This window comes from Thunnus thynnus, chromosome 16, assembly GCF_963924715.1.
Source record: "Thunnus thynnus chromosome 16, fThuThy2.1, whole genome shotgun sequence".
Classification (NCBI taxonomy): Eukaryota; Metazoa; Chordata; class Actinopteri; order Scombriformes; family Scombridae; genus Thunnus; species Thunnus thynnus.
The window spans coordinates 7,377,484-7,401,498 of NC_089532.1; the positions used below are offsets into that span (position 1 = coordinate 7,377,484).

General features: G+C 39.0%; 2 protein-coding genes across 3 annotated transcripts; both read right to left on the minus strand.

Annotated features, from left to right (window-relative positions):
* Window positions 1-20: 20 nt before the first annotated feature.
* Window positions 21-7,776, minus strand: slc39a9 (solute carrier family 39 member 9). Its single transcript, XM_067614354.1, has 7 exons — window positions 7,006-7,776; window positions 5,348-5,456; window positions 4,023-4,226; window positions 3,587-3,655; window positions 3,214-3,299; window positions 2,949-3,083; window positions 21-2,431 (listed from the first exon to the last, which is right to left on the minus strand). The coding sequence occupies exons 1-7, from the start codon at window positions 7,099-7,101 to the stop codon at window positions 2,198-2,200; spliced, it is 933 nt and encodes a 310-aa protein (XP_067470455.1). The 5' UTR covers window positions 7,102-7,776; the 3' UTR covers window positions 21-2,197.
* Window positions 7,777-9,801: 2,025 nt separating this feature from the next.
* rbm25a (RNA binding motif protein 25a) lies at window positions 9,802-22,027 on the minus strand. 2 transcript variants are annotated; one of them, XM_067615380.1, is made up of 18 exons: window positions 21,864-22,027; window positions 21,472-21,595; window positions 21,121-21,170; window positions 20,734-20,904; window positions 20,030-20,087; window positions 19,599-19,759; window positions 19,277-19,471; window positions 19,072-19,152; window positions 14,869-15,131; window positions 13,804-13,915; window positions 13,591-13,680; window positions 13,018-13,091; window positions 12,770-12,920; window positions 12,162-12,570; window positions 11,763-12,067; window positions 11,555-11,653; window positions 11,314-11,361; window positions 9,802-10,259 (listed from the first exon to the last, which is right to left on the minus strand). In XM_067615380.1, exons 2-18 carry the CDS (start codon window positions 21,575-21,577, stop codon window positions 10,167-10,169), a joined length of 2,466 nt encoding a protein of 821 aa, XP_067471481.1. In that variant the 5' UTR covers window positions 21,578-21,595; window positions 21,864-22,027; the 3' UTR covers window positions 9,802-10,166. The 2 variants fall into 2 exon arrangements, with proteins under 2 accessions (XP_067471481.1, XP_067471480.1); XM_067615379.1 differs by having other exon boundaries at window positions 19,072-19,155.
* Between the last annotated feature and the right edge of the window lie 1,988 nt (window positions 22,028-24,015).

The following is a 24,015-nucleotide window of genomic DNA, read 5'->3' on the forward strand; positions in this document are numbered from 1 at the left end:
ACACACACACACACACACACACACACACACACACACACACACACACACACGCACACACAGTTTCCCATATAAAAAACGAAACGGTCATGCAGCTGCTGGTCTGCATGCGACTCACTCCTTTTTTCCTTCTTGTAGGAAGCTTAAAACATTGCGGTAGGTTTCTTCTCGTCATTTAAGTTGGAATTAACTGACAAGTCGTGTGTAAACCGTTAAGAAACAGAGACTCCTCTTGTGTCAGCACTGAACAGAACAGTCCGTCCACGTCCAGAAATTCACATAAAAAAAAAAAAAAAAAATGTATTTGTGAGTAAGCAGTTCCATCGCACACAAGAAACCATGATGATTGTGGAAGGAAGAAGTAACTCTGTACAGTATACTTACACACGTATACACACACACACACACACACGAGCTCTGCTGTGAGCAGGCACAGTGACACACTCACAATATCCACGTGTCCTGATAGAAGAGGGAGCGGTACATTTTAATGCATCAACCGTTTACAGTTGTAACAGTGCCGGAGCAGAGACGGGGAGGGATGTTGGGGGGCGGGGCTGCGTTCAAGAGCATCTTGATATGTCAATCACATAAGAAATATTTTGTCAATGAAGGCAAAACATCAGCTGCACTCCTGACAGAGAAGTGACTTCATGTGTATGATTATTGCTCAGGTATGATTAATTAATTACTTAAATGGGGAGTAAAAGAACTAAAGGGCTTTAAAATAAAACAAAACAAAAGATTTGTTCAAAATCTCCTCACTGATCTGTAACGACTAATATTTCCGTCAATGGTCCCTCAGTGTGAGCTCATCCGGTTCTTGCTCTTTACAAGGCAATTCATTCATTCGTTCATTCATTCATTCATTCAGACTGCTGAAATAACCCTCCACCTTAAAATAAGCTTAGTAACACTCTATACAATCACTTAAGACAATTCTATACAGATTTTTTTTTCCTGTGATCTCTATTTATAATTATTTTTCAGGAAAAACAGAAAAGAAATGAACACATTCCAGAAACTCAACCGATAAAATAAAAGTGACAAAAGTTCATGTGAATCATTGAGGCTGGTTGTGTCTCATCCTCACACGGGGCATCGAGCTGACTGGATCTTTAACATGTGTTTTAAACTATATGTCGTAGATAGGCTTCCCGTCGGACCGAAAACAGCTTTTTTTTTCACAACAGATTTTTATAACATGACAGGACCTCTCACTCAGGTAGACAAAAATCACGAGCCAAAGCAAAAAAACTGTTACGGGTTTCTGGCCGGTTAGGCTAGTGTCTCATCCTGCCTCGCAGCTGTCAGCGAGAAAAGAAACCTTTTTAGGTAAGAAAATAAGTCAGGAACGTCTTCTACAAACTGTAAAGTCCTCGAGGCGCCGTCTCTTCTTCATGGATCTGTTTCAGCTTGCTAATATGGCACTTGAAAAATCTGTTCAAATCAGTCTGGATTGTTGCTAAGAGATTTACAATCTGTACAATTATATATATAAAAAAGAGAGTTTACGTTGCTTTCTTGGTATCACAACTTCAATCAAGATATTCTAAATCTCACTGTGCAACTGCCATCTAGTAAAACATCACTGTCATGAAATCAGGGTTGGTTCTCTGACTGTGGACGAGCACAATAATGCAACACTGAAAACTCCACAGTGATCTAAATATACTGAGCTAAAGGGTTCACCACTCTGGCCTCTCTTTAAAAAAAAAAAAAAAAGAAAAAAAGAAAAGATTTCTGGCGCGCCCCGGTAGTCTACTGGTTAAGACGCTTGCCACGTAAACGCAACATCTGCAGTTCGACTCCAGCAGCGGACCTTTGTTGCATGTCATTCCCCGTCTCTTTACTCATGTCATATCTAAACTGTTTCTATCCAATAAAGGCATAAAAATGCCTCAAAATCTAAAAAAAAAAAAAAAAAAGATTCTGATGGAATAAACGGACACAAACTGGAGCTGTAAAGTGTTGTGTCGGCAGAAATAAGCATCATTGTGTGCCTTGGTTGTCACTGCAGCAACTCTGATTTCCCTAACATTATTCATTCCCTGTTTCAAGTTCATCTCCGAGTCGTAAGAAGTCCACCAGCCTGATCCACGAGGTACATCAGCAAACAACAAGCAATAAGACATGTAGATCCACAATGTTTGAAGTCTTTGTTTTCCGCTTCTTTCCTCTCTACTCCTGAGCTCTGAGTCTAGTGGTGGTGACCGACGGACAGCACCAGAGGTATGAGGCAGCCCAGCACCAGAGCTCCCACCTCCACCTTGCTCAGTCCCTTCCCTCCGTTGCCTCCTGCGGGAGCGTGGCTGTGGCCGGTGCCCCCCACCTCAGGGAGGACGTGGACGGTGGCCACGTAGAGGAAGGTGCCGGCAGAGAAGAGCATGGCAACACCGGTGGCGTTGATGTCTGACAGGGCCTCCTTGCTGCTCTGAGGGTGGAAGAAACAAAAACAACTGTTGGACAACATGTCTGACTGAAGATTTGAGACACAAAAAAACATTTTCTTTCTGATGGGCAGCCTGTTGTTGAAACGCATCCTTTATTTAATTTCATCTGGACATTTTATGGCTAATGAAATTGAATCTATTCATCTCAAACAGGTCTGTTATATGTCTCTTGTGGAGGATTATGAACTCCTACCAGTCAGACTGGTTTTCTAAAGCAACACCCTGCCTTCTATTTGACTGAGTCATGTTCATTGTTCAACACAATCTGAGGAGATGACTGCCAGTGTGCCTCAGGCTGGAAACTCTTTAAAAATATACAGATCCTTAAGATAACAGACGATGTTGTAAGCAATGTACTTCCAAGAGAAGGCTGCAATTCGTTGCTCTGAAAAACACTAATTCATTCCAAACAAAGAAATTGTGAGAATATTCCTATTTTTATTTTATGGAAAAAAAGCCAACTCTTTATCACATACAGTACATTTTTTCAGCAGTTACCTGACTGAGGCCTAGAAAAGTGAGCATCGCGAGGACGGGCGCTGCCAGGGCGAAGACCAGAAGATGTTTGCGGATGCGGTTCCTCTCGAGCCCGGCGTGCATCAGGAACGACACCAGGCCGAACGCTGCAGGAGCCTGCAGACGAGAGAACAGCTGGGTTAACATAGTTCCACATTTACAACATACTGCAGCCACACAGGTTTAATTTGTATATATATGCATCTCATAGATCTACATTGATTTACAAGATATAAACCATTATCACCTTATGCAGCATGATTGCTACAAAGACAATGAGTTGAACGCTGGTCTGAGAGGTTGAGGCAGCAGCTCCTAGTGCCACTCCATCAGCTGCAGACAAAAGACAGACTTGCTGAGATATATTATTTAATATTTGGTCATTAGCACATCAACAAAGGACATCAACAACATTTTGGATCCAATATTGAAAAAAAGAGCAGCTATTACTGTTAAGCAGTTCTCGAGCTTGATTCAAAAAATAAGATTCATGAGTAAATAAGTAAAAAAAAAAAAGAAAAAAGGTAAAAGACATAAAAATAAATCTAGTTACAAGGACGACTCTTCTATATTGCTGTGTGATTTAGACAGATTTTAGCGTGACGGAGTGTCGAACCCACCGGCAGCGTGGACCACGAGACCCAGGGTGGTGGTAATTTTAGAGTTGGTGACCCTTGCGGACTCTGGATCTGAAATCAGACAAAATATAATAATACATGTGAGCGACAACACAGCATCTCCACACTGAGTAAGAACGTGTAACATCACATGTTGGCAGACTTTGTTTGCGGAGCATTCGCTGCTCAAAAAAACCCTCTGAAATTGTTCGGTGCTGAGCGTGGGTGCATCTGGGAGAAGAGAATTTGCAGTTAAGCCATCTGGAGGTGTTTTGGGTTTAATTCAATGAGATAATTTTCTTCCAAAGTAGATTATCACCTCAAGGCTAATGACCCAGCCTCATTTCCCCCCGCCAACTAAGTCACCACACAGACACTCAGGTCCTACGTGCTTTGGATGCTTTAATCTTTGTGCTTTTATTTCCCTTGTAGTACTCACCTTCAGTGTTATGCACATGAGAACTTCCTATCTGGTCCACAAGCAGCATAAAGACGAAGCCCAGGACCAGAGACACTCCGATGCAGGCGTGGAGCTGCTCGTGACTGTGCTCGTGTTTCCCGCTCTCGCCCAAGCCTGCATCTCCTTCGACTTTTGTCTCGGACACCTCCAAAACCCCAACCTGGCCGTGACTGTGGTGTCCGCCTGTGAATACACAGGTCACAGGTTTGTAAGTGATGATAAACCAAATGTTTGTGTTTGACAAAGTTTGTTACGTAACAGAAATGCTTCAACTGTTTGTCGTTTACTGCCGTTAGTCGAACTTTGCTCTATTTGAAGAGGATTCAGACTGTTGCGGTCTGAATCAGTTGCTGCCAAGTTACAGTAGATGCCTTCATGCTCTATACTCTAAATCTCTGTCAAAAGATCCTTTAAAGACTTGAAAGAATTTTTGGTGGCATTTTTTGGACAGCATACAGTAGAGAGCTGACAGGAAGTGAGGAGAGTTAAAGGGAAGGGCTCATTATCAATTAATCTGCCTTAATTTGTTTTTCTCTTAATCCTGATTTTGTCTATAAAATGTCAGGAAATAGTGAAAAAGGTCGAACACAATTTCCCAGTGTTCAAGATAACATCTTCAAATTGTTTGTTTTGTCGACCAACATCCCAAAGAAAACCCAAAGATATTCAGCTTATAATGACATAAAACAGAGAAAAGAAGCAAATTCTCTGATTGGAAAAGCTTGATAAATAACTTTAACAATTAACTGATTATCAAAATACTTGTAGATTAATCAATTAGTCAATTGACATAAAATTCATTTCAGCTCTAACCCCCGAGGCCACCAGGACGTCCGCCTTCAAGAGATGCACAGGACATAAACTACAAAACAATGCCATAAAATCTCCAAGTACTGTCACTTGTTGAATAACTGAGCAACCAGATGAAATTGATAAATTGATCAATTGTTCAAGTCAAATCAAACAAAAATACCAAACATTCTCTAAATTCTTTTCAGATGTGAAGATTTGCTGCTTTTCTCTTTACTGTATAATTGTAAATTAAATATCTTTGTGTATATTTTGTGGAAATTGTGACACAATTTTCAGTATTAACTGACATTTTATAGATGAAAGGATCAGATAGATTAAATAGATTAGCAGCCCTACAGACAATATTCCTGTCTTTTTACTGACTGATGTTGCTTTCAGTGTTATGAAAGGCCACCTTCAAATGTGAACTGGAACCAGGCAGGTTTGCTTTGAACAAACAAAAGTTGTGGAAAAAAAAATCTGGGGAAATGTATTGCTTTGGTGTACTCTACCCTCAAGGATTTCTTCATAAAGTGCGTGGACCCCTTCAGGAATGATAACAGCGAGTGCGGTCCCACAGAGCAGCCCTGCTCCCAGCACAGTGACCAGCTTCAGCTTCTCCTGATCAAACAAAACCAGTCACATTTAGAGCTTCTTACTCATTGTTTACATGCCCTACAAACACAACATGTTGACTTGATTATCTGATAGCATTTGAGAGGTTATAATGCAATCACCGATCGAGATAAACTTTCACCTCTCTGTAAAGCTGGAAATGTGGCTATTGCCTAAGTTAGCTTAAAGGCCGGGTTCACAATTTTTCAAGTGAAAGAGGTTTTCCTTGCTGTAATCATCCCTCCTGTTCATATTTGCCATTTAAAGATCCTCTTCAAATGTGCTTTCAATGTAAGTGATGGGGGACAAAATCCACAGTGTGTCCACATAGTCTGAGTTAGTCTTATCTAAAGGATATTTGCCACATTTATAATCTTTTTAGGATTAAATTCCAACATCAAGGCAAATTCCTTGTATGTGCAAACCTACTCGATTCTCTGTGTTTCCCTGTTGAGCTGCGGTGGAAGTATAGTAAGAAAAAGAGGGACTTTGGCACTAAAAAGACTGTAATGTTGAAAAATATCTACTTGATTTGACTAATTTGGACGACTGAAGCTTCATATTAGCTTCAGATTAACTTTTAAATACATTCTTGCACAGAAGGAGGACTGTGGATTTTGTCCCCCATCACTTAGATTGTAAGTGCATTATGAAGGGATCTTCTAACGATCAGTATGAACAGGAGGAATGATTACAGCAAGAGAAAACTATTTTAATGTTTATTTGTACAGAAGCCAAGAACAGCCATGCTTGCAATTATCTTGTTAATGCCTTTACCTCGAGATCACAAGTTAATTTATCACAAGAAAACAAAAGGCTGATTTCTCAAAATAATTTATCACAAGACTCCATCACAGGAGAAGCTCATCCTCATTTGTTCGTTCCCGTCTTCTCCTCTCCATGCCTTCCTCACATGGATAGCTCATCTCTTTAGATCAAGCACAAGAAGCCTTCGGGTGGTTTTTAAGGACATGGGTTCAGATCTGTCATATGTCGGTTCTTATTCCCTCTCTCCATCCCACTTTCCTCTCTCTCATTTAGTCTAATGAAATGAAAATGCGTGAATAGTATTGTTTGGTACTTCTCCTACATGAAACATCCCATCATATTATGACCAGGAGTTAATTAACCTGCCATTTGGCCATGACACAGATGTCATTAATAAAGGTGCTGTTAATAATAATGATGGGTACTCCTTGATCTTACATTTGGAGCTTAAATCAGTTGCTTACAGTTGTCAAGACGCCATCTGTGCATGCTGGCATGGCGCTCCTGATCTCTGATAAACATTATAGGTAATGAGAGGACACAACCCTTTGTAGTCTCATGATAACGGGGTGATTATCTCGGGGTAACCGAATAATTAACTTGTGATCTCTAGATAACGGCACTGAAAAAATAATAATTACAAACACGGCCGCTCTCGGCTTCCGTACATTTGGGCACTTAACTATTGTTTTAAGACAGACTTGGAAAAAATGTGAACCCGTCCTTTAACTGTGCAAGCCTTCAGGAAGCACTTTGTGAAAAAAGCTTGTGAATGTTATAAACTTACCTCTGAAAAGTTGACAGCTAAAGGTATCGTCCCGGCCACATAACATCCCACCAACATCGCAAGGGACAACAGGCTGATCGAGCTAAAATCGTCCATGGCTGCACTTTTCTCTTTGGCTAATAACACTGCTAAGCTAAACCATCAACTGCCACCTCACTTCTCTGTTAACACGGACTTTTATTCGTGCTCGTCAAGTTACATAACATACCCCAAACTGTTAGCTGTTAGTTGGCAGTAACGGTTAATTTAACAAAAACGTCAGCTCCCCGTGTTTGCTGCAGAGCAGCTTGCCACCAAACATCCACGTTAACTAAACAGACGTTACAGCCTCTGGCCTCGGTAACGTTAGCCAAGCTAAGCTAACTAGCTTCGGTAATACTGTTCGGCTCTCAAAATTCACAAAATAAAGAACCCTGACGCGTTAACCTTTACGTCCAAACAGACGACATCCTGCATAATTTCTTCCAGCTTTAGTTGTCATAAATAACATCACAACTTCCAGACTTGGTGAGCCTAAGAAACTGGCTAACTGAACATCCTTCTTGTTTGGTGCCGATCAAAGTGTTTCCGGGTCACGCTTCATTCACTCAACCTGTCGAGACAAACCTGCCACGTCTCAATGAGATTCACTGGAGGAGAGGAAATGATGTCTTTCTCTCTCTTTTTTTGAGATGTAACTGTATACTCTAATGTCCATGTTGCACATTCACACACGAATATTTGGATGTTACCCCATAAATATCTGATCCCGAATAAAGACAAGCCAGCATAAGTCATATTAGGTCATTCACAAATGTTATCCAGTTTAAAGGATAGGTTCACAGTTTTTCAAGTTTCAAGTTTTTCAAAACAGTCAGGAGCCTATTTTAATAAACATTAAAATAGATTTTTTTTTTCTTGCCATTATGATTCCTCCTGTTTATATTGGCCATGAGAAGATCCCTTCATAATGCACTTACAATGTAAGTGATGGGGGGAAATGCATTTAAAAGTTTATCTGAAGAGCCGTCCCAATTAGTCAAATCAAGTACATATCTTTCAGTGTTGGTCTTTATAGTGTCAAAGTCCTTTTTGTTACTGTACTTCTACCACAGTTCAACAGGGAAACACTGTCTGAGGAAACACAAAGAGGGAATCCATATCCATTTGATATAACTAACTCAGACTGCTGGAGTCTCATATAAGCTTCAGATAAAGTTTTAAACTAAGCTTTGCACAAAATGACTGTGTGGACACACTGTGATTTTGGCCTCCATCACTTACATTGAAAGCACATTTGAAGGGGATCTTTTAATATCCAGTATGAACAGGAGGAAGGTGATCATATGGACACCTGACTGTTGTTTTCAGACAGACTTGAAAAATTGTGAACCCATCCTTTAAGCAGTGGCTGATAAAGTTTAAACCTGATTTTAAATTCTGCAACATTCATTTGGGGTCTGTTCTCACACTTGAAACAATTTTTTCCTGGATTCATTATTTTTAATGTATGTAATGATATATATTTTGTCTAATAACAAGCAATCATCTATTATATTACAGTACTAGCTTAATATATACACAAAAACCATATACTTATTTTTTCTGGTAAAAAATGTGTTTTCTGAAGGGAATTAGGACTAAAAGTTAAAATTATTGAATCTTGTTAATAAAAAGGTGCTGAAACATTCAAATTATTGCTTAATCTAAATCAAAAATCCCAAATGTTTTTCTTTTTGTCTACATTATTGTTTAAATATCACCTCCAGACATGTATTAAGACATATCAATACTCTGCTTGGAACAACAATATGTGTCTAATATGGTTCTTCCACAAAAAAAGCACAATTACCACTTTAAAATCCTTAAAATGGCATCTACTCCTTCATTAAAAAAAATCCAGAATCTATGAATATGCAAATATTTTTTTATATTAAAAAGTTTAACTGCTGGACACAAGATCTCTATTTCACTGAAAAGTCAATTCTCAGTGTTTGTGCACTGGAGCCTTCAAGTCTCCACATCACATTTGTGTAAATTGAATTTTGGACCAAGATTAGCTTCCAAATACAAATCCTGCTCGTAGGTCCACCCCTTAAACTCAGATTTTCAATGAGCACAGATAAACTTCAGCAGATGAATGTAAAACAGCCTTCTAGTGTCAAACTCTGCACATACATCATTCAACTGTAGGAACAAGAAGAAAAACATATTTCGAGTGGTGGAGGACTTTAAATTATAATATTTGCAAAAATACCAGGTACACATTTTTCTGGTGCCTAAACATTATTTCCTGTTTCCTCAAAATAATTAGAGCGTTATGTTAGAAGTATTAAATATTCTGTTACTAAAAAGGCTTTTAAAACTGTATCTGAATGTCATATTCAACTTGTTGCTTTCTCTAAATCAAAATTTTTCTTTTTTGTCTACATTACTGCTTCAGTAATTGTCATTGATTGTTTGCTTTGACTTTTTTTTTTTGCATTTTTGCATCCTTTAAAATTCACAAATACAGTTGAGGGCATAACAGCTAAAGATGAAGACTAATTAATCTGTTTCAACCACGATTGCATTTAAAACCAGATAACAGGAGTAACTGCACAATGAATAAGAGCTCCCTTTATTTGCAACGTTTACAACTTCCACAGAATAAAGTAAAGGGAACTCTGATTCAGTATGTGGGTACTCCTTGTTCTTTTGTATCCAACACTTGTCCCACTCAGGTTTTGTGGATGCACATACGAATATTCTGTTGCGTTTAAAAACCAGCCAAACGCCTGTAAACAAAATATAAGTAGACATCACATTAAAAACACATTTTCTAAAAAAAGCATATTTATTAGTTCACACAATGGAGCAGTGCCTCAACGTGACAACAGTAAATCAAAGCAGAATGTGTCCAACTTATTGGAGAACAGATGGGTAAAAATGCAACTTGACTTTTGCCTCAACAAAGGAAAACATACAACCAAAGTTTTATCATGCAATATGTTTTTGCAAACCCCCTTTCTGTTCACAGTTCAGACTTTCCCTTCCAAACACACACACACACGTACAAGTCGAGCAGCTCCTTGCTGATGGAATGGAGGGGTGTATGGGCACATGTTTACAGTCTGCTGGACCAGAAACTGTAGGCAGCAGAACTGTGAGCCAAGTCAGTCAGTCAGAGAGACGTCTGGTATTTATTTCACCAGTCCGATCTTCTTAGCTTCTGTTTCGTATATCAACAGCCTCCACATTTTTACTATGAAGACTTCTGCTTCTTCATCAAGAACCTAAACACAAACAGTTCAGTTAGACAAATAGCTCATGCAATGAATCTTGCTATATATCAAAGTTACTGTAAATGATTATCTCATCTTTATAGTGTTTGGGTGAATCTGTTCATTAATATTGAAGCTAGATGAGGCTGCTTCAGACAGGACCTTTATAACTAAAATATGTTTGCCATTTTTGCTTTATTGGGAAGAGAAGAGAGAAATTAGAGAACAGATAGAGCCTATGAGGCCATGTTTAAACCTGCATTAATTGATTTTTGGCCACTTGACAGCAGTGGAACAGCATTGAAACCCGTTATATGGCGAAATTCTTGGCAAAAGTTGCCTATTTATACATGTATGGAACAACATTATCATTCAAGTTGTGTTTCTGGTCACCTGATCAATGTTAAGTCCAGTATTCACTCTTCTTTTAACTCTGTTTTCAGTCTTCACCAACTACTGAGGGAAATATCTGGTTCTTCAGTTGTTAAAATGCTCCACTATATTCATCTGTTTGTTAACTTTGTTTACAGTTTGGTGCTGGGAGGATAAGTTTATCAGAGCTTTTATACTGAAAACTGCTGCCTGTTGCATCTGAAAACTAACTGAAAGCAGTGAGAGTGAACTAAAACAGTGAAGTTGCAGCTGTATGATACAAAACAGTCTATAAAACTCTTGAGAGCTGAAGGGACGTACAGAGTCTGGTGATAATTCTCTGTGGGTTCGACGCTACTCTGCACTTTTACAAAGTGGCCAGTCAGCGTACTTTACTGCTGCCACTGTCAAGGTTCTGCTCACCCTTCTTAAAAGTAACTTCAGCTGATGCACTGTGAGCACATTTTATACTGCTCAAAGTCAAATGATTAAATAAAGGACAATAATTCATTTAAGGTTGTTCATCTGGGCAATGTGATGTATCATTAAGTATGTGTCTTTAGTGTAATTCTATCATCTACTTGCCTAATTAAGAAGTATAAATTTAATTGAAGCTGGCAGTGTCATCACATCAGATTCAAAAAGATCAATTTAAACAGACTTTGGCTCTGTGATGCAACCAATTTCAACTTACCATGGCAACATCATCAAGAATACCTTGAGGAGTGCTGTGTGCCATCACCTGAAGAGAAAATACAAAATATTCAGTTAAAATACCACAAATTTCTTTACGCAGAGAAAATTAACGAGTTACGTATTCAGAAGCCTTCTATTTTCCAAAGAGACCAGCATTTTAAATTACAGGTAACAACAGTCTGAAACTTAAATAATTTAACTGACAAGAGTTTTTTCATATGAGACAAATCATCACTAACCTTTGAACAGACAAAATCAACCAGAGTGGGTTCCTCTTCACCGATGTATTCAATAATCTTCTTATTGATCCATGGTCTAATGCGGCGATCCATCAGAGTCTACAGAAAGAACAAGAACATCAGCATAAAAAATGATTCACTTTTCAATTACTGAATGACAAAAAATATGTATGAAGTTAATAAAAAAGGTGAAAATCCGAATCTTTACCGAATCAACCATCGTCCAGTCCAGAGGGTAGGAGAAGAGCTCAGGCCTGGCAGTGGGGATCTTCTCTATAAGACTCTTAATGTGCTTGCGTTTCTCCTCTGTGTTGATGCTGCCTTTGGCCCCTGAAATCTCTGCGCCGTCCAGCCCCAAACTCTTGTCGTCGTCACCGTAGTCAAGCGGAACCAGTTTCCTTTTGCGAGGCTGCTCGTCAGCCTCCTCATCGTCAAACTTGTTGAAAACACTTTCCACAGTCGCCAGTTTCTTTCGCTTTCCGACGTTGAGCTGACTGGGGCTGTTGGTGGCGCCTGGAGTAGAAAATAAGGTGGAAAACCAGTTTATTCTGGCACAAAGCAACAACGTTAAAAACATTTTGCACACACAGTTTGCTAATATACTCACCCAGTTTGAGACTGAGGCCGATCTTGGGCCGGTGTTCCTCGGGAGGTTGGACCTCGGGGGTGTTCTCGCCTGGAATGATGATGCCGCAGGGAGATTCGTTGCCGGGCGTGTTTGGAGTCGCATTCCCACTGGCGGAGGACACCGAGGGAGCAGTAGTGATTGGTCGCATGATGGGTTTGAGGTGCGGCTTTGCCTCTTGTGAGTCCTCCCCATCGTGATAGTCATCCTCCTCCCCTTCCTCTACGTCGTCGTCTGAATGCGGCTGGGGGCCTCGAGGCGTCGGCTCCGCGGGCCTCGCTGACCCTCTCTTCTCCCGATCCCAGTCCCTGTGAGCCTTCTCCTGGTTTACATCCTCCTCGGGTTCCAGTTTCAGAGGGGGCTGCCGTCTCCGCTCTGCCTCCTCCTCCATCTACCAAAATACCCGACACGTTGACAGAAGACACGAGTTTGAGAAGCAGATCAATTTGTGTGTCAGGAACAGATGCACGATCACAAAAAGGAAGAAAGGCAGCGCAGAAAGACGGATCAAAGAATAAAACTCGTCTGTCCCTCAAATAAAAAACAGTTTTCTCAAGTGAGAGATAATGTTTTTGTTTATGTGGACTCACCCTCTGCAACTCAGCATCAGGGTCGGGGTGACCTTCAGCTAGAAGCCTCTGTCTGATCTCCTCCAGTTCCTCTTTCTCTCTCTTCCGGTCTCGCTCGTCCAATTCTGTTTCCTTTTCTCGGTCACGAAGTCGCTTCTGCAAAGCGCTGCCCCTGAGAGGACAATAAGAACAAGTGATGTCATGAAAAATGCCAAAAAAAAAAAAAAAGTGTATTCCCAGCACTGATAAATGTCCATAAAGATAATCACCTGTAGTATTTTGGGTCGTCTCTGTCGTCGTCATAATCTTCAAGGAATTCTTTCAGTCTTTTGGCTTCTTTCATCTGAATTTAAATTTGTTAACATGTAAAAAATGTAAGGAAATCTTAACCTATTAGTCATCCAGTCATCTACTTCACATTCCTACATCTTCAGTTGTTAAAACTGCCTGCAGCATGTTTATATAATCAGTGTTGTTCTGTGTATTTTGCTTGTATTAGCTTTTTTAAAATATGTATTGACACGTATACTTTTATTCCTGAATCCTGTAACTGTTAGTTTTTCCCATCAATTAAACTATTTAATTAAGAAAGTTATGGTTAACAAAAACTTTATTTCCTTGTACCCATTTGACCCTACTTGCAGTTAATGGTGGAGCTCTGTGTATCACAATTTATTTATATGTTTTTATAAAAAATAGCAACTTTCCATGCTTCTCTATATAATTATCTTAAACTGCTGTAGCTAATCTCTTAAATCTGTCATTCTAGATATCTAAAACAAATTGCAATAATTATTTCATGACAATTTGATCCAGGCGTGGTAATGCATTCTTGTATCTACCATTTCACGACGCCGCTCGTCTTCTCTCTCCATTTCTTTGCTGTAGTCGCGAGCCTTCTTCCTCTCCCGGATCTCCCAGTTTTTTAGGCGCTTTAAGAGGACGAAAAATAATTTAACCATTACAGACTTACACACATGAATTCAGCCTTCATGTATAGTGTATAATTTATTTTAAACTAATGATAAAACATGACAGGTTTGAGGTGTAAGTACCTCCTGGTATGCAGCCTCCTTGTCTCTGAGCCTCCTCTCAAGTCTCCTCCGTTCATACACGTCCTCCTCATCTTCTTCACGGTCACGTTTTTTATCCTCTCTGGTTCTCTCTCTGCACAAGACGTTATCTATGTTAGTCTGATTTCAACATTATCATTAAGTTTAAGTCATGCGTTTATTTATCTTGCTGCATTTTACAGTAGTTTCATTATATCACAGTTAAATGAGCTGCTACATTTGTATACACTGAGTGTCAGATATTTACTACATCTAATGCAATCCAATAAAACAGCACTGGAATGAATATATTACCTTTATATATTGAGTTTATCAAAGATGAGATCACTTTGTCAACTACCTTTATGAACACACACTTTGTTGAGACTGTTTGAGAGGGAACTGAACTCTACAGTCATTTTAGAAGCTACAATTTTTGGTTCTGTTGAATTTTCCTGCATTTAATTCAAAAGTTGTTTCTACGACTGTCCATCCCCGTTTATGCATCATAACAGAAACTCTGCATATGTCATAGTAAGAAAAACTTATAAAAATGACTATTTACCACGGCTGCTGGATTATAAACCTGATTCTGTCCACATCTCTGAGTGTTTTGCAGGGATTCAATAAGATGAATAAATAAATATAACATTGAAACTTAATGGTAATTCAATCTGGCGACTGATTTATTACACTGTTGCTGCAAAAGATGTAGGTATCCCCTTTAGAAATTGAATCAAAATTAGACGAGAGAGTATTTTGTTGTGCTGAAAAGACAAGAGTGCTCCAACTTTATAATTTTAAATATCTTATTTTCTAGAGAACTTCTAGAGAAGTCATTGGACAACAAAGATTGTTTAGTGGACTTTTTGTAAAACACATAATTTTGGTTTATTATATACAACTGAAACAGTTTGAGTGGTTTGTTTGTTTAATCACGGCTCCTCTATCAGACTAGTCAGTAAGATGGTTTTATACACAACAACACACAACAGAGTCAGAATGAGTCATGTGTTTTGAACTGCATGACTGAGACATCGAGTGTGACATCACAGGCCTCCCACTGACCTCGACCTGCTGCGGCCCTCGCTGACGTCTCGACTCCTCTCCCTCTCCCGCTCCCTCTCCTTCGTCCTCTCCCGTTCGCGGTCTCTCTCCCTTTCCCTGTCGCGATCTCGGTCTCTTTCCCGCTCCTTGTCCCTCTCCCTCTCCTTCTCTTTCTCACGGTCGCGGCGCTCCCTCTCGCGCTCCCGCTCTTTGTCCCTCTCTCTCCTTTCCCTCTCGATCTCCAGTCGCTCCTTTTCTTTCTTTCCTTTTTCCTCTTCGAGTTTCTGCAGGAGCCCAACAGGAAGAAATGGGGGGAAATGTGTTACTACATTTAAAATATTATTAAGACCATCATACTAAAAAAATACATAAATACACAGGTTATCAGCACGATAGTGTGAAAAATGGTTTAGACACCCTGGGCCGGACATGCTCACATACTGCCATGAATCATTGCTTTGGAGTGGTTGCCTTCTGCAAGTGAGGACGTCCTCCTAGCCCTGATGTTTCCTCCAGGAAGAGTGGTCTGCTGCTTGAGCAAGTTTAATGAAGATACTGCTCAATTCCGGACACACTTAAAACCACAAATTGCAGTTCATTCTTGAAAGATACCTAAAAATCTAAGGCTATCTGTACTTATAGAAAGGGGTTACAGCAAAAGTAGAAGTTTAAACCATACACTGTAGGTTTAAACCGTCCACCAGTAAAACGTTTCTGTAATTTTTGGCTCTACACATTTACATTATTGTATTTTTGTTACATCAAATTGTTGTTAGATAGATCATTTCCTGTGCTGTCTACATCATTCAGCCCCTCTCTAACATATACTGATATTGAATTAGCTTTTTTTTTTCATATGTAACAGGTCGACTCGTCCTCTGCAGTAACTATGTGCTCTATGGTGATCTGAGATTATGCTCTGATGTAATAAGAGGCCATTCCAATAAAAACTTAGCTGTAGGCAAATATGTATCGGTCAAGCCCATATCCGTCCGATCGATGTGTACTAAGGGAAATGCCGAAATGTGATAGACTTGACGTGATGCAAGAGATACTGTATGTTAAAATACATAATGTTTGACCTGATGTAGCACCACTACATATAGAGGTGGTTCTAACTATCTCACACACACACACACACACACACACACACTGCAGAGGAGGTTTGAAGTCTGAATACACATTAACTTTATGTACTCAGCTTTATGATTCATTCAGTTTAAGAGTTTAATTCAAAGTTGGGCTACTAAAGCTACAAAACACATTTATTGTAATAAAGCACACTTAAAATAAGTGTCCACCGAGTTAATTTTAAACCATCGGGTCAACAGGTTTACAAACTTCTAACTATACACTCAAGATTACCACTATATAATGCCCTGGTTTGGTCTTATCTATGTGTGCCAAGTGGATTAAAACAAGCTCGAGCTTAACATGGCAAATGGCCCAACTAAGTGAATTACATAATCAGCTGCCGTGTCCCGTGTGGTTTCTACATGGTCATCTGAGATGCAGGGGAGCAGTGCCAGACTGGGAGTTCAGTACGCAGCAGAGTGACAGATCCAGAAACCGGGACTACATTATAACGCAGGAAAACTTTTTTTTGGTCTATAATATATAATTGAAACATATGGATTTTTTTTAAAATCCATTTTCCAGCATAAAACACTTGAAAGTTGTGGAATGGGAGAAATAATACTACTTATTCTGCTGATATGTTCAGCACCAGTTACCTTGTGCAATAATATCTCTCTTTGAGCAAAAACTGCAGCTTTATGTTTGCAGATTTCTAATAGTTTTTTTTATTTATGCAAGAATATCTGGACATTTCAAAAGATCTGTGCACATGTTGAAGGTGAATCTACATAAACACGAAACATTTACCTCTTTTCCACATTCTAACTAGCTGGCATAAAAATCATGGCAATTTTCAACAGAGCGTTTCGGAGCTATTGGTGTGCAACTTACAGGTGATGAACTACGGTTTCAGTGCTTCTCTGCCCCTACACATCCTACAGGCTACGTGTGGGAGGAAAAGCAGGTCAAATGTAAAAGTCAAAATAAAAACGTCCAAATGATACCTGTGAAGCAATTCATCTAAACATCAATAACAACTGGTTTTCAAATTCATTGTTGGAAAAAAAAGAAGAAAAAAAAAAACAGATACTGCATTTCATTTTGGCAAAAGGAAATTAGTGAAGCAGTCTTACCTGTAGGTTGTCTTGTGTCTCTCTCTCTGGCCTCTCCGACCCATTAAATGTTATAAATCTCAGCAGAGTCAGACCCACAGTTCAAACAGTCCTCACAAAACCAGTCCTAACAAATGTCTACCAGTTATTCATATCCTAACTGGTTTATAATGTTCAAAGAACACTGTTGGAAATGTGGGTCGAACACCTGATGAGTGATCAACAAAAACAAAAAGGAGGAAAGGTGGAAAGCGGTCTGAACTACCTCCTCTACATGAGCTACTAGTTATCTACTAGCTAGCTATTTGTATCTGGTGTGAGGGGTTTAATACAGCTGGAAAAGTATCTGTCAACTTGTCTATTAACTCTCTGACTAAGTTCTGTAACCTCTAATCAACCCAAAACTTACCTCTTGTTCTAATATTCCACAATGTGGTGGAAAATTGCTAATTTAGTTGTAGTACTGCTTTAAAGTTCATAATTTATTTCAAATATGCACAGGTGGATTGTACTGAGTCACGAGCCTCGTTGTTTAGTGTGCAGAGCGTTGTTCCTGTTTGTTGATGGCAGTTGTTGACGTTTGTATTTTGGTATATTCTGCAATGGTTTTTACACCAGCTCCTCTTGACATATTAAGTGATTTAGCTTAGCTTTAGCTTTATTTATTGACACTTTTCTGGCTCGATATTCTCAAACTGCTTTTGAATGTCAAACATCAAGGTGCTAACAGGTGATCACGGAACCTCCTTGTATACAATCACTGTTAATGCTACAAATTAGTGTTCATCCTGATATGATCCCCTGTGTAGCAGAGTTTGAAAACTTTCAGAGGTAAAGTCTGGCTCCATGAGGTGTTTACATTGTTGTGTCTCCTCTGTGCAGCAGCTAAATAACCCTACAGTGATTCACTAACACACTCACATTTCATTTCTATTCTCCTTCTCTCGTTGTTAGACTAAGGGGAGGGGTGGAGTCACAAAGACATAGAGCAGAAGGAAAGAAAAGTAAACAAATGTTTGGAAACAAAATCAAGAGAAACATGAGAGGGAAAAAAAAAAAAAAAGAAATATAACAAGAACTTGCCTTGTTAGTCTTCAGACCACAGAGTGCTGTGAAAGGGCGCTCCCTGCTTTAATAATACAGGCTGCAGTTCAAACTACTGCAGTGGTTAGGATCATTCAGTCTGTGTGTGTTCTTCAAACACATAATTTATTGTCTGAGGACCTGCAGAGGTTGACTGAGCTGCCCAGCCTTTTCAGACCTGATTGAGGGTGACAACATGTTATCATCACTGGCAATTTGTCCGTTCTACTTCCAGCACTACTATCAGTGGTGCTTTTTTTCACAAGTCAACATGTACATGCTAATAGTTTCCTAAATCAAAATAATAAAAAAGGTGAACTGAGAGCCAGTTGCCCCTCTGCAAACCCTCCAGAAGGGAGCGCCCAACATGAATTAAGAAGAAATGAAAGATCATACTTACATCCTATCCTCGCAACTTTTTCCAAAGCTGAGATTCTGAGATTCATCTTGCTCTAGTCACCAAATGAACTCTACCATATTGGTGGGGTTTAATCAATAGATTAGCTTTAGATGGAATTTAACATTGCGACCATGCACTCTGTGTGATGAATTTAGCTTGTCAAGAGCTTCAAACTTTTAGTCTCAAATCAGTATTATGAACAATGAAAACTTTTGCCCAATTCAGAAATACTGACATTTATTATACAGCCACATGAATGGCTGATACATTATTATAATAATTTAGCCTTTAACAGGTACAATAAAATGCATGAATCAATATCAATTACGTCCTATTTCTTTACTTTTTGAATTTCACTAACTGATCTATGTATTAATAGAGAACCTCTATGTTATATCTGAAAGTAATAGAAAGGTCTTATGGAGGAATTACCTCCATAAAATATAGAAATTTGGAGAAAGATGCATTTCCTGTTGAGGATTTTCTAAGTACACAATGAGTTCTTCTCCAAAACCTAAACTAGAGAGTAATAACAGTAGTTTGATACATTACCTTGTGCGTATCCCGGAATTTACTGATCTCTCTGGAAATCAAGTCTCTCTTGTCATCCTCCATCTCCATGGCATTGATATCCTCCTTACACAAAGGAGAGAGAAAGACAGGAAACAAACACACTAAATACTCAGCAATTACTACAAATACGAAGAAAATACTGCTCCACACAAAGTCTACACCTCAGAAATGATACAAACAATACCTCCTCTTTCTTCTCTTTCCGCTTTTTGTTGCGAGGTTGACTGTCAGGGTCCTGTGAGGGAGCGTTGAGTTCACTTGCATACTCTCGGATGAGGACGTCGATCGCCCCCTTTACAACCTGGTCCCGACGCAGGGTTTCTTCGTCAAGAACCTCCTCCTCATCGTCATCCCCGTTCTTTGACCCACTGCTGGCTCCCTACACGATTAAAAAAACAAGCATAATAAAGAGGGAGAAACAAATGCATCTACCCAATTTTAACAAAATTATCAATACAGAAATGTTGATTTAATCTTTTATTCAGCAGGTACACAGGGCTACGTACGCCGTTGGCACTCTTCTTCTTGGCCTTCCACTCGTCTAGTTGGGCCTTAGTCTTGGCGTCTACCTTGACCAGCAGTTTCTTGTCACCTAACAGCAACTCGTGCAGCAGTCTGAGGGCTCGCAGTGTGGATTCAGGCTCCTTATACTCGCAGAACCCAAAAGCTTCCAGGAGTAAAAGAAAAGAAAGTTAAACAATTACAAAACATTTGATTACTTGATTTGAACCAGAAGTTTTCATTTTAATAAAAAAAAAAAGCGTAATTACATTCACAGTATTTGAAGTTGTTGGGGGTCAATACTTTCTAATAACCATTATAGTAACGCACTGGTGTAGTATCTGAAGTCTCAGGGATGTGCAAAACAACATGAATTCGCATAAAGACAAGATGGTAAATGACTGGTTTAAATCTGTTGTGCCCATTTTGTTTTTACCTTGAAGTTTCCCGGAGGCACCTTGGACCCTCTTCCAGCTTAGAACAATACCGCATTTCTATATTGAAAGATGACAGAAAAAATAAACAGTTTAATGTCACATTAGAGATGCTACTGAGTAATCAATGATCCATTCACCATTATAAGAAATGGATTTATCAAGACTGTATTCACCAACAATGCACAAAGTTGGCGCAAAGGTATCTATGTCTCCTGGGGACATCAGCTCCAGGGCTGTTTTAAATGGATACCTGCATCGTGCTGTGAGCAACTATTATCAGAACCAGTCATGTGTGAACGTGACAATGCAAGTGGTTTTTCCCATATAAACCAATCAATATGGTAAAAGGTGGTGCTTACCTTGATGATGATGATCTTGCAAGTGGTGACTGCTACTTGCAACTCTTAATCTATGCAATTGCTTCTTCTGATATATGATATTAAAAGCTGATCCTCCAACAAAATAGTGCCAAAAATATGTCCATATGTAGACCGATTTTTTTTAGACCAATAAGAGGTTTCAAATGAACAAACTGTGAGCAAGACTCACATCTGATGAAATGGATATGCTCACACTTTTAATTGTGTCAAAAGATTGAGGTAGCGTACTTTATGTTTCAACTTGGTGTAGACATCACCTCGTAGTGTAAAACCCTCTTCAAGAACCTGGTAAGTTCGGTGTGGTCCATGTACGATCAACTCACCGCTAAAAGCTGTCTGACCAACATGTCAGATGCCTTTTCGGAGATGTTCCCTACAAATACAGTGGTGGTGGGGCCACTGCTGTCGTCCGTGTCCTTGGCTCGGATGTTGCCAGGCTCCTTTTTTGGAGCCATTGGCTTCTGTGCTACAGTGACTGTCGTTGGGACAAGAACCTGCAACAGCGAAAATTACATTTTACATTTTAAGTATCCCTTCTCCAGAGCATTAAATAAGATATATTACCACCACAAAATGTGCAAACATTTCAAGCAACCAATAATAACTGAACTGAATTCCTAATGTGTGAGGACTGTGTATCTATTTGCAGGTCATGCAGCACAGCTGATGCTTCAACTGGCAAGCAGTAGGAACTACTGTTTCTAACTCACTGTGGGGGTGGGGGTCACTACACCCATGTGAACCGGGATCATGGGAGTACCTGGAATAAAAAAACAAAACAAAACACTCAAACCTCTTATCGTGGCATACAACTAATCACAACCACAAAAAAAAGAAACTTTCCACTTTCAGCAAATAAATGTGAAAACAGCCTTCTAGTGTCAAACTCTGCACATATATCATTCTGCATGTTAAAGCTCAAACATCCAACTGAAGGAACAAGAAGAAAAACACATTTCACAGTGGAGGGGGACTTTTCAAAAATCACACACAGGACCCCCCTAGGTTTATTTACAGACACACAGTTATCACAGCTGTTCAGCCACACCAGTATTCAATACCTGGTGGGACCGCTGGTGCAAACCCTCCATACTGGGGAGGTGGGATCCTCGGGGGAAGCTGCGGGATGCCAATCTGCTGGCGGTTGAGCGGAGGAGGGTATGACATCCTGAGGAATACAGGAACCTATGGAGGAGACGGGATGTTCATGAGGGTCTTTTACACTTAAATTAGGTAGTGTCGAGTTCATGATAGTGTTGAATTTAAACACAGATAGCACAAGTGTGTACTTATGTTGCCAGCTAAGCCAGGTGGGACACCTGCTCAGTCCAAAAAGTAGACATCCATCAACCATGTTAGCTGCCTAAATTAGCTCATGCTAGCGAGCGAATACTCTGTGGCCTTGCTAGTTCACAATAGCTAAAGCGGTCATTTAAGTTACGGATATACTCACCAGTGTAGTCAAATATCAATAAAAACCAGCAGCTAGTAATACTGTGGGTTATGCGAATACAAGCCCATTAAATACAGTAGACGGAAAAACGTAACGCTAGAGGTTAGCTTTAAAAATTATCACCGGTGCGTTCATGAACCCCTGGATACAAATAACTGGGACCTTTTCTTTTCGAAATGAATCATGGGATATCACAGCGGACCCAGAAGGCTTTTTGCCCGAAGTTTAGTCTCTCAGGCAGGCTCTGAAACCCCTGTCTCGGCTCATGATTGGTCTTTTAAGTCCCTTTCCACTCAAAAATGTGTTTTTCTTCTTGTTCCTACGGTTGGATGTTTGAGCTTCACTGTGCAGGAAGACGTTTGTCATCTGCTGAAAGTTGAAGTTTCTCTGTGTTCATTGATAATCTGATGTATGATGTAGAAACTTGAAGCCTCCAGTGCACATACACTGAGAATGGACTATACAGGGAAGTAGGAGGCATCTTGTGTCCAGCAGTTAAACTTTTAAAATGAAACAGATTTGCATATTTATAGATTCTGGATTTTTTTTTAATGAGGTAGAGAAGGAGTAGATGCAATTTTAAGGATTTTAATGAGGTATTTATACAGTGTTTGTGGGAAAACATATCAGACACAGATTATTGTTCCAAGCAGAGTATTTTTATGTCTTAATACAAGTCTGGACCAGACAGTCTTATAGCAAGTAATAGCAGCAGTGGCGAGAAGGCTGAGTGTATGCAGTACACAGTATACTACACAGCAGTGTAAACAGTAGTGATTTCTGTTCTGTCAATAAATTTTAAAGATATTACTTAGATTAAATTAAATAGACTTATTTTATTATTATTATTACCTTACTTTTGCTCTGTTTTTATTCTTTATTCTTCTATGTTGTGTTTGTGGGAGCAAACACTTAGACACATTCTTTGTATGCTTGCATACTTAACTAATAGAAACAGATTCTGATAATAATTTATGTTAGATGTGTTTTTTTTTCATTTAAAAAATATCTGGTTAGATATTCTTAAAATGACATCTACTGCAAATATTTTTGATTGCAAAAGTTTAACTGCTAGACACGAGATGTCTCTTATTTCACTATAAAGTCCATTCACAGTGTTTGTGCCCCGGAGGTTTCAAGTTTCCACATCACACTCGTGATGTAGCTCAAAGGTATTTACTCTTATAATATTCTCTGGTCTGTCCCTCACCCAGCCACTGTGCAGTGTTTTTTGAATGTTTTAGCCCATTACTATCCACTTTACATTGATGCTGACCATTTCCAAAGCACACCCAGTGTTTTAAGAATTATTTTTTCCACACCTTCAATGATTTAAAACACTGAACCGGTACTGAAACTGTTTGTTGATAAAATATAACAGACAAGAAACTCAATAACTGATTAATTGTCATTAACAAAGCTAAAGTACCACATGTTCTCTGGTGTCAACTTCTCAAACTGCTGCTTTTACATAATAATTTATTAAATAACCTTTGGGTTTGATACTTTTTGGTTGGACAAATAATATAACTTGAAGATATTCAATGGGGACATTATGAATTATGAATTTATTTTTTGCTATTATCTCACATTTTATGTATTAAATAATTAATCTGAAACACAATGAACAGATAAACTATGAAAATCGTTGGCTGCAGCCCTACACTACGCATCATGTCTCATTTTATTTTTGCCAGTGTACCTTATTTTTGCATGATACTTCAGTACAGACTTAAAAATCATTACCATGCAACATGTAGACAACAATAACAGAGGACGTCATTTTTCACTAGGATGGATAAATTTAAAGTCTCTGCAGGCCCACTTTCATAGCGAAATGAACTGAGAAAATATTTGTCTAGAAGATATTAAAAACCCTAAACATGGCTTGGAAACTACATAAATATAAAATTATAAATTATTTAAATTGGTTGATTTGTAGTAGGTTCGTATCAGAATAAGAACCAGGTTTATTGCCAAGTAGGTTTGCACATACAAAAAAAAAATACACAAAATCAAGTAATCTTAATAATATAAAGAAGAAGTGTAAAAGTGTAAAATATATTCTGAGAAAAGCTGCAAAAAGTTTAAATTTTGTTATTTTTATTTATCTTTTAGTACACAGTCTGGTAGTAGCTGGGAATCTGACGGA

Excerpts from the sequence above, each read along its gene's own strand:
- slc39a9 (XM_067614354.1), bottom strand. The coding sequence starts at position 7,101 with ATGGACGATTTTAGCTCGATCAGCCTGTTGTCCCTTGCGATGTTGGTG. Across the intron at positions 3,084-3,213 it reads TAGCAATCATGCTGCATAAG|GCTCCTGCAGCGTTCGGCCT; the intron begins GTGATAATGGTT and ends TCTCGTCTGCAG. Across the intron at positions 2,432-2,948 it reads CTTTTCTAGGCCTCAGTCAG|AGCAGCAAGGAGGCCCTGTC; the intron begins GTAACTGCTGAA and ends TTCCACCCTCAG.
- rbm25a (XM_067615379.1), bottom strand. The coding sequence starts at position 21,577 with ATGTCATACCCTCCTCCGCTCAACCGCCAGCAGATTGGCATCCCGCAG. Across the intron at positions 19,472-19,598 it reads AGAAGAAGAGTGCCAACGGC|GGAGCCAGCAGTGGGTCAAA; the intron begins GTACGTAGCCCT and ends TTAATCGTGTAG. Across the intron at positions 12,068-12,161 it reads CGGCCTCAGTCTCAAACTGG|GCGCCACCAACAGCCCCAGT; the intron begins GTGAGTATATTA and ends TTTCTACTCCAG.